General features: G+C 28.7%; 1 protein-coding gene across 1 annotated transcript in view; it reads right to left on the bottom strand.

Annotated features, from left to right (window-relative positions):
• Window positions 1–3002: 3002 nt before the first annotated feature.
• The window catches only part of LOC100205658 (protein dispatched homolog 1), a 32044-nt gene continuing 24348 nt past the window's right edge, over window positions 3003–10698 (bottom strand). Inside the window, exon 9 of the mRNA XM_065806004.1 lies at window positions 3003–3751. Within this exon, the coding sequence (XP_065662076.1) occupies window positions 3173–3751 (579 nt within the window). The 3' untranslated portion in view covers window positions 3003–3172. The remainder of the gene's footprint in view (window positions 3752–10698) is intronic.

Genomic DNA, 10698 nt, shown 5'->3' with positions numbered 1-10698 from the left:
GAGAATTTTTGTTTCTGTATAAAAGTTGTAAATAGAATTTAATAAAAAGAGTCAAAAAATAAAAATAAAACAAAGTTGTCGTAATAACAGTAGTGATGGTGGTATTTATGGTGTGGGATCTTTTGTTTAGTAGTACTCTGCATTAAGTAGTCATGGCATTATTATCTGGCAATAAGTCTCTTGCATTATTTCATCATAATTAAATTTATTTATTTATATTTGTTGTTATCACATACCAATATTCCACTTTTACACGTATTAGAAACTGTATGGAGAGTGTTTATGTTCATATTTTTAAACTTTAGCTTTATATACAGTTATTTTATCTCATGTTTGTATTAAGCTTATATATATGTAATAAAATTGTTTTAATTTATATATATATAATTTTTAGTTTGTTTCATTCATATAGCACTTGTATATATAGTGTACTATAAACAAAATAATTATATTTGAGTTTTCCCTTAAGTGCAACCCAACCCTTAGCTAGACCTTCATGGTTCGCCCGTTCCATATATTTAATTTTCGTATGAGTTTTATTTCCATATATTTAGTTTTCGTATGAGTTTAAAAATTACAGAAAAGTTGTACCATGCAAATTACCACGTGTAGCTTTTGGTACTTCTTTTTGCTGAAAGGTTTTTAAGGAAGATTATAAAAAGTTATTTTCTTTTGAAAAAATTGATGTTTGCATACTCCCAATATAACTTTGTGTTTACAAGTTATATTGGGAGTATGCAAACATCAATTTTTTTAAAAGAAAACTTTTTCAGCAAAAAGAAGTACCAAAAGTTACACGTGGTAATTTGCATGGTACTACTTTTCTGTAATTTTTTAAAAAAATTTAGTAAATATGTTTTTGTTACGTCCGTCACTAAATTTTTTAAAGCCTCGTAAAACTTAGCAAGTGGGAGAGAAATTATCAAAAATAACCGCCGTGTTGTCCATGCGCTATCATATAATGTTAAAATTACTCTTTAAGTTTTTGTGCACAATTGTGTTTTTTTAAATTTTGGGCATTTTGGGTCATTTTATCGCACAGTGCTTGACAAAGTTTGTTTGATCGGTTTGTACCCAGTGGCTTTAAAGTTCAACTTATTCGTAAATAAGGGTCTAATTAGGTTCGTTTCCCATTTCTACTCAAAAAATAGGCTATCAGAACAATTAACAAGTACATTTAAGAATGCACTTTTATCTGTGCCACTTTGTATTAAAAAATTTTTTTTATTATGAGTATTATTATATTTTTTAATTTCCGATTTAGATGCCACAAGAAATCCTAATAATTTTAACACAAAGCACTGCGGAAGAGCATTCAAGGGGCAACTACCCTCTAAATTTTTCAAAAATTAAAACAAAATTTTTATAATTTAGTTTTATATATATAAAAACTTGCATAAAATTTTGAACTAATATAGTTCAAAATTTTATGCAGGTTTTTATATATATACAAAAAAATGCAAAAAAAAAAAATGTCTCTTAATAAATTTTTTCTAATATTTGTTGTTTAAAACCTAAGTTTAAAAAATGTTCATAACAACGGAGAAAATGCATTTTTTTTTTGTTCCTTTTTAAAATTTTTGTTTCTAATACAGATTAAGATTTATATCTTATCTGACTTCTAAAATATGATTTTATCAAGTTACCAAAGCTTATTTATACAAAAAAAAAAATAAACAAAAATGCGAAAAAGCTAATGTGGCATTTGAAACGGCATAAACTTTATTGTTGAGTTATTGGTATGAGTCTGTTATTTAAATTTATGAAAAACCTAAAATGAAACAAGGGCACTTTACTTTAGCTGGTTTCAGACATAAACATTTAGGACGAGTGAAAGTTTTAAGGTTAAACGTAGATTTTTATGATTTCTACACTTATCAAAGAGCGATAAGTCAAAAAAATATGCAGGGAGCACTATGAACCTGGTAGCTTTTAAAATATAATATTTACAGTTTGAATCAAGAAAATGTTAGTTTATGTGTTGTTTTATAATTTGAGGGTAGCTGCCTCTTAACAAAGAAGCTTACGCCTCCTTCCTTACCAATGACATGAAATATGCCCAGAGCTCGTTGGATTCCTTGCTTATAAGGGAAGCGGTTTAACCTCTGCACCACAGTCGCTTTTTTTTTACTATATTAAGAATATATATATACTACACTTTATCAATTTTGCCATTACTTATGGTGCAATGATGTTTTGAAAACAATGCGCTTGCAACTCGTATGCCAACGCAACCGGTTGATGCGACAACTAAAGCAAATTGTAGCTAAGCCAACAACACAGGATACACAAAAGTGTTGATCGTCTTTTTTTGTTATTTAGGTGCTCCAAGAAGACCTCGCGGCAGTGCATTTAACTAGTAAATTCACGCCTCTTTCCTTACCGTGACGCGGAAAGTCCAGAGTTCGCTTCGAACCTCGATCTCCTGCTTCTAAAGTAAGCCCTCTAACTACAGCGCCTCGGCCGCATATACGTTTCTGATTTATGCATTTAAAAGAAAAGCCTTACCTTAACTACAGTTTTTAGTAAAAGCTCAATGCAAAAAACGGGACGACTGAATATGTGCGAACCAGTTACAGAAACTGGCAGTGCGAATCGGTATAAGTGCGCCAAATAAACCTGCAAACATTGGCGTAAGTGCAAAATACCAATTTGCAATTATGTCAATATTTGCAATTTTATTTGGCGCACCTATGCCAGTTCGCTCTTATGCCAGTTTTTGTAACTGCTTCGCACTTATCCATAAAGTACGCAACGCAAAGTATATCTTAAAAATAAAGGAGATACTAAGCTCTTTTACTCGGCGATTTTTATTAAACTTTATGGGCTATTTTGGTTTTTTATTTAAATTAAGACTCTGCGAGGGAAAACTTTTGATCGTCCTTGTTTTCTTGATTGTGAAAGTTACGTTACGTAATTTATGGACGATCCCTTGTAAAATTCGTGCTTATTCAGCCTCGCGCCAAAAACTTATCAAAGTAAAAAAAAAAAAAAAAAATCAGTTTGTAATACAAAATCTATTTATTTTAAAAATGGAAAGTAAAATAAATAGCAACAGAAATAATTTATTCCTAAAATTTTTAACTAAGATCATAAAGTCGAACATAACTAAACTTTGGAAACTTGCATTTCGTCTAATTTCTTGTCATAATCATACGAAAAGGCTTTCCTTTTACAATTTATTCATCAGGACAATATCTTCATTAGGTTGATTTTTATCAAGTGTCTTTTTTTTTAAACAACATAGTATATTTTTCAAACTTCCGTTGGAGCCTTCAGGACCGATTACCCCAACGATAACGCAAAACAAGACAAGGGCGTATATAATTGCAAAGCTGATAGTACAAAACATAAATATTCCAAATTGTAAAAAAAATTTGATTTGAGAGCCAAGCATAAATGATGATGCCCCGATTGTTGTTGCTGCTCCAGCTATAACAGACATGCCAACATGACCAAGCATAAAACGAACTCTGTGATCTCGTTTAAAATGCAGTGATCGAACGTAGCCATCGGCAAGATGGACAACGTAATCAACTGAAAGACCGACTACGAGCGTTAAGTTAATAGATTCAAGAACACCGAGCTGCCATCCAACTAATGGTATCAAACCTACAACTCCGAGGGTAATTAGACCGATCACAGCAGTTGCTATTACACCGATGATCCAGTTAAATGTTGCCAAAATAAGTACCGGAAAAGCGAGACAAAGACCAATTACAATTCCTTTCCTTGCACTGCTCATTAGCTCCTATATATATATATATATATATATATATATATATATATATATATATATATATATATATATATATATATATATATATATATATATATATATATATATATATATATATATATATATATATATATATATATATATATATATTATATATATATATATATTATATATATATATATATATATATATATATATATATATATATATATATATATATATATATATATATATATATACAGTATTGTGAAAAAGTTAAGAACCACTAAATAAAAAAAAAAAATTTTTTCAAATAAATTTAATTAATTTTTATTCTATAGATAATAAAATAGTCTTTTTTTTTCAAACATATTAAATATAGCATGAGAAAAAATAAAAATTTTTTTTTTTTGAAAGTTAGTTAATAGAACCTATAAAAAATAAGGATTAAATATTATGTGTTAATTTTTTTTTTTTTTTTTTTGTGAAAAAGTTAAGAACCACAAAGAATTTTTTGTGCTAAATGCGGCGGAAACGTCTTTTAAATTTATTTTTTCCTTTTTTTTTAAATATTCTTTTAATGACCTGAGTTATTACCAAAGAACCAATAAAAACATTTGAAAAAAATTAATTTTTTTAAATACTTTTAAAAAAAGTATTTAATTTCAAACAAAAAAAAATTCTTTCCTTTTGAAAAAATGAGCAGAAAAGCTATTACCTATGAAGATCGTGTAAAAGTGGTGCATTTTCACCAGGAAGGTAAATCCGCTCGCGAAATTGGAAGAATAGTAAAGCGATCACATAGTTCGGTGCTAACAATCATCAAAAGATTCAAAGAGACGAAATCTTACGTTGATCGCCATTGTTCTGGAAGACCGCGTTTGACGACACCCAATGATGATCGCCTTTTAATCAGATTGGCAAAGAAAAATCGAACCATGCCGTCGCATGAATTAAGAAGGGAATGGAAGCTTTCAAATGGACGTCAAGCCTCGGCATCACTTGTGCGTAGGAAACTATTAGCTAACAATATGTTATGGAAAAAAGCTGTTCTAAAACCGCGACTTACCAAACGACATATAAAAAAGCGAAAAGAATTTTGCCAAAGCATCAAAGAATGGTCTAAACAAAAATGGAGGACAGTAATGTTCAGTGATGAGATGAATATCGAGGTTGATAACCGAAAAAACCGAATTATGATTCGCAGGCAGCCTTCAGAAAAATATAATCACGATTGTATCGTTCAAAGAACAAAACAAGGTAGCGGGTCGGTGCGAATATGGTGCTGCATGACATATTATGGTCTCGGTATGTTTAAATTATTTAATGGTCGACTCAACTCTACTTATTATGTCGATATTTTAAATAACAACTTGTTACCGTCAATTGATGCACTTGAGCAAAGCGTTCCGTTCATTTTTCAGCAAGACAATGCACTATGTCACAGGACTAAAATTGTCTCTGAATGGTTCGAAAGTAAAAATATTGAGCGTCTAACTTGGCCACCAAATAGCCCAGATCTAAATTGCATTGAAAATCTTTGGAGTTGGCTTGATAAAGAGATTGCCAAGAAAGCACCAAGGAGCCTTGAGGAGTTGCGCAATATTTTACCAGCAATACTTGGAACTGTTCCCAAACATATTTTAGAGAATTTAATAGACTCAATGCCAAATCGTATAAGTGCTTAAAAATTCATGGTAGAATTACGCGGTATTAGGTGGTAAAAATTATCGTTTTTTATTCTGTGGTTCTTAACTTTTTCACAATTTTTTTAAAATAAAAATTACCTATAAAACTTTAAATACATTTTTTATATTTGTTTAAAAGTTTTTATCACTATTATTATTTTTTATTTTGTTTGTCTATTTTCTAAAATTTATTATTATTATTCTTTTTACCAGAAAAATATATTCGGTTAAAAAAAAATTTAAAAATAAAAATAAATTATGATTTGTTTTTTTTGTGGTTCTTAACTTTTTCACAATACTGTATATATATATATATATATATATATATATATATATATATATATATATATATATATATATATATATATATAAAATATATAATATACAGAGGCGATTTTACAGGGGGGGTGGGGGTATTCCACCCCCCTGTAAAATCGCCTCTGCATACATATAAACACACACACACACACATATATATACAATATTGTGCAAATTAATTGTATCAAATTTTTTTTTTTTAATTAGTTTTATTTTACGTTTTCTCTAATTTAACTGTGATTAGAATAGTAAGTAAATTAAAAAAAAGAAATAAAAAAAAAGATAGACACTACACCAAGAAAAAGATTAACTTTACTTCAGTATTCTGTCAAACCTAAACGGGAAATAGCCACATTATGTTCAATTAACCAATCTACAGTTAGCCGAGTCAAAAAGCATTACTTTGCAACAGACAGCTTATCACCATTATAACAAGGAAAATGTAGTCAAAAAAGACCTTAGTGAGAGATGACCAATATCTGATGCTGGAGAGTATCAAAAGTCCAAAGAAGACAAGTAACCAGCTAATGAATAATTTAGCTGCGCATGGCATCCATGTCTGCTCAAATACCGTGCTGAGGAGGTTGATAACTGTTAAAAGGTTTGCCAGAAAACCTTCTACAACCAATTACTACAGGGCTCGAATTAACGCAAAAAAATCTAATCGCGAAAACCCCCCCCCCTTCCCCTTAGGAGGGAGGTCCTTAGTATAAAATTGTATCTTTTTCTACATTAGTTGGTAATTGTTATTTTTTAACATAATTTCTTTCATATTTAAAATTATATTATGATTTTCTCGTTTGGTGGAGCTTAAAATAGCGTAAGAAACTGTTATAATTTACAGATTAAGTTATAATTTAAAGTTTATATTGCAGTTATAGCGTAATGATCAAGTTATAATGTAATGCGCAAGTAACGCATTTAATACTAGTACGATATGTCTTTTAATAATTTTTTTACTTAGCATGATACTTAAAAAAGCAAAAATAAAAAAGTTAAAGTAAAAACGCAAATATAAAAATATATTTTTAATTTAAAAAAAATTTTAAAATTGATACATTACCACTTTATTTAGTTATAGAACACTATTTAAATACGTTCTTGCTGACGATAAAACACGTAAAAAGCTATAAAACACCAATAACACAAGCTGCAAAGTTTTTTTAACAATATGAATAGCTTGTGTTAGGGGTGAGTAAAACCGGATATCCGGTCCGGTTTGCTGAAATCGGATTTTTACGAACCGGATCCGATATTGCTCACCCCTAGTTTAAACTTCTAAGCTGGCAGTTTTAACTAGGGGTGATTTCAATTGGTCAATTCCGGATATCCGGTTTTGCTCACTCCTAGCTTGTGTTAATGTAAAACAACTTCGCGACGCTGTTTTATGCAGTTTATAATATTAATAACATATAAAGGGTTTAAAATGAAATGAAATTTAAAATTTATTTACTAATAAATAGAATTGTTCTAATTATATATAATTATATTTTATATTATATTTATATATAGTTATATATAAATAGAACAATTCTATTTAATTACTTCGTTTTATATATATTATTTATATTACAGGCCCGTAAACCCTGAAATAGTTTAAAGGCTATTTTTTTTAAAAAAAAGTCATGTTTCAGTCAATTTCTTCAAAATTATTTATTTGAAAAATTATTGGAGGGAGGGGGCAAATGCCCCCTCCCCCAATAATTTTGGTTGGGACGATATTGTTTTAATTTAGTAGCATATATACTAAATTAAAACAATATCGTCATAAAACTTTAAATTTCATATTTGTGCAAAGACATGCCTAAAGACCATGAGTCTATAATCTATTGACCAAACAAAGAAAAAAACATTACCACGTTTTTATAATTTATTGTTTCTTGATTTTAGCGTACTCTCAAAAATTTAAGTATAATTAATTTTTTCATTCAAATTGTTTTTCAATAAAAAGTGAAAGAAAGAATTTGGTTTAATAAATCGAAAAAAGTTATTTAATAAAAAAAAAACTAAAAAAAATTTGGTTTAATAAATATTTCCTTACGTTTAAATATACGGTTAAACTATTTTTTTTAGAAAAAAATTTCTTTGAAATTAATTATTTAATAGTAAAATAATTTATTTTATTTATTTGAATTTTTTATAATTTATTTTTTGGTTTAACGTTTGCAATAGAATGTACATCTATCTACGTTGAATCTACATTGAAAAATATTCGTTAAGGCTAGCGCAACGGTACTGTTGCTTTAATTTTTTATCTTAAAGTCACTGTAGTAAAGTTTGATTGGTTTATTTTAAGTCACAGCTGCGAACATTATTGATTGATTTTGAAAGTTTTATTTGCAGAAATTTAAAAAGAATTGCAACTCTACATTGTGCGTTTAGCGTTGTGGTATCTCCTTTGGTTTCTCTTCCACGGTGATCAGGGATCGAGTGCTTCACCAAGAAAATGTTTTTAACTATTTTTTATTGAAAGTTATTATTATTGTTGTATATTAAAAGCTACATTGATTTTTATTATTTACATACATCGACTGATATTGGGTTAGGCACAGTGAGTGTACATAAAGGGTATGATTTTTTTTTCAACCCCATGCTCCTGTACTGTAGTTTGATGAACTTTTACCTAAAAAACACGAAATGAACTATTATTTGCATATCTTTTGAAAAAAGTTCACGCCGCCATTGAAAAATCGATTTTTAACTACGCAAACCGGTTTTTGTTGTCGTCATCATTGAAACTTATTTAAATTCAGTTAAATATTTTAATAAGTATATTTTTTTAAATAAAAAATTTTTGAGACTTTAAAGCGACGGTACCGTTGCGCGAGCAACAGCAAAAACTATTTTCAAGAAACAAAAAAAAAAAAGACTATTCAAAATGTTTTCGATTTAAATAAAACTTCTATTCTCAATTGCACTACGTTTTAAATTTAATATTGTTACTGCAGGTAGATATACGTTTAACTTTGGGTATTTCGGGCGCCGCTACAATTAAGTTTATAATTATTGAGCGTTAAAATTCTTTTAAAGTTTTCAAATTTTTTTTTTAATTTCAAATTTCAATCGCAAAACTATTAAAAAAAAAAAATATTAAATTATATAAAAAAAATGGTATCGCGTTTTTCATATTCTATTCAAGATTTCTTGTTAAAATAATCTTTAGTTAGAAGTTTTTATTATGTGTTATCAACATATAAGATACAAAGAGAAACATTTGTATGGCATACTTTTGCAAGTCTATATTAAGTAAATTTAATGTGCGAGTAACTGTAAGTTACTGTAGTAATTTAACTAGTTGTTTTGATTTAGTTCAAAGGTAAATTTACTGCGATGAACTTTATCCTTCCAGTAAACTTAACTTAAAACTTTATTGGCTTCTACGAAGAGATTTAAAGTAATTTATATTATTAAAAAAAAGCGCTCCATGTTAAATAACCGGGCAAAAGAGTAAAGATCAAGGGAGTAAAGAGATTGGAAAAGAGAACCCGACAAGAGAGCAAAGATCCGGGCAAGAGAGCAAAGATCCGGGCAAGAGAGCAAAGATCATATCAAACAATAACTTTAGCGTGACAAAAGATCTATTCAAACGATAAATTGTGCGTGACCTACTTAATGAGAAACTTAGACAAAAACATTACATTTAAGAATGGCCAAAAAAAAAGGTGGCCGGTTCTAGACAAGAATTCAGGAAAGCCTTTCTATGAAAGAAACATGAAAATTCTTGCTATGATAGAAAAAAACATGATTACTTTTTAGGATAGAATAATTGAAGGATAGAAAAGAAAAAAGAAATACATATATCCTTTCTGGCAAAGAAAAATGAAAAACTTGCTAGCAAAGACTTTTTTAGGATAGAAATCGCACAAGTAAAAGTCATTTTCTTTCTAGCAAAGAAAATTGGAAAAACGTACTAGCAAAGAAATTTTAGAAAAGAAATTTTAAAAACGTGCTAGCAAAGAAATTTTAAGAAAGAATTTGCGCGCAATTTGGTAATTACAGTTATGATTTTTAATTGAATAAATGTTAAATAAGTATAATCTAATTCTAACAAAATCTTTGTGAAATAATAAAGATTATCTGAAATTTCTGAATCATTCATCAGTGATTCACTTTTATTATAAATGGTAATTCTGTCCTAGCAAGTTTTTTTGGATTAATGAAATAAAATTCTGTCGTAGCAAGTTTTTTAGATTTATTAAATAAAATTCTTTCCTAGCAAGTTTTTCGCATTTATTAAATAAAATTCTTTCCAAGCAAGTTGTTTACGTTTATTAAAAAATATTCTTTCTTAGAAAGTATTTCAAGTTTCTTTTCAAAATTTCTGCCAAAAAATATTCTTTTGTAAAAATTCTTTTCTAGTAAGGTTTCTTTATTTCTATCATAAAACATTCTATTCTGAAATTATTCTTTCCTAGTTTTCTATCCTCATTTTATTCTTGTCTAGCATGGCACACCAAAAAAAAATACCAAGTTTAATGATAATGGAGAAGAGTACGACAAAATGTAGTTGTTAAATTTACAGCTAGACCTGGACACATTAAATAATATGCCAAGTATCCAGAAAAGAAAAAAAAAGTTTTGGGGTTGTTTTTCTGCTGTTGGACCAGGAGCACTCTACTCAGTTACTAACATGATGAACTCTGGATACTTACATTGAGGTTCTGCAAACATATTTAATTCCAGAAGTGTTAAAAGTGTTTCCAAATGGAAACAGGATATTGCAGCAATATTTAGCCACATGCCATGCGTCAAAAAAACTTGTTAGAAAATATTATTAAAACACTTAAACGGCCTGACAAATCCCCAGATCTCAATCCAATTGAGAATCTTTGGGCAATTGTAAAAAAAAAGACGGCGAAAACATGACTATTTAACTAAAACTAAGCTTACCACCACTATCTTTAAGATTTAGCTTTAAAGACCCAGAAATCCAAAACATTTGTAAAAGTTTGGCAGATTCTATACCGAATGGTA

The sequence above is a fragment of the Hydra vulgaris genome, chromosome 09, assembly GCF_038396675.1.
Source record: "Hydra vulgaris chromosome 09, alternate assembly HydraT2T_AEP".
Classification (NCBI taxonomy): Eukaryota; Metazoa; Cnidaria; class Hydrozoa; order Anthoathecata; family Hydridae; genus Hydra; species Hydra vulgaris.
Note: the sequence above shows the minus strand (reverse complement) of the source record. Positions and strands in the feature narration are given on the sequence as shown.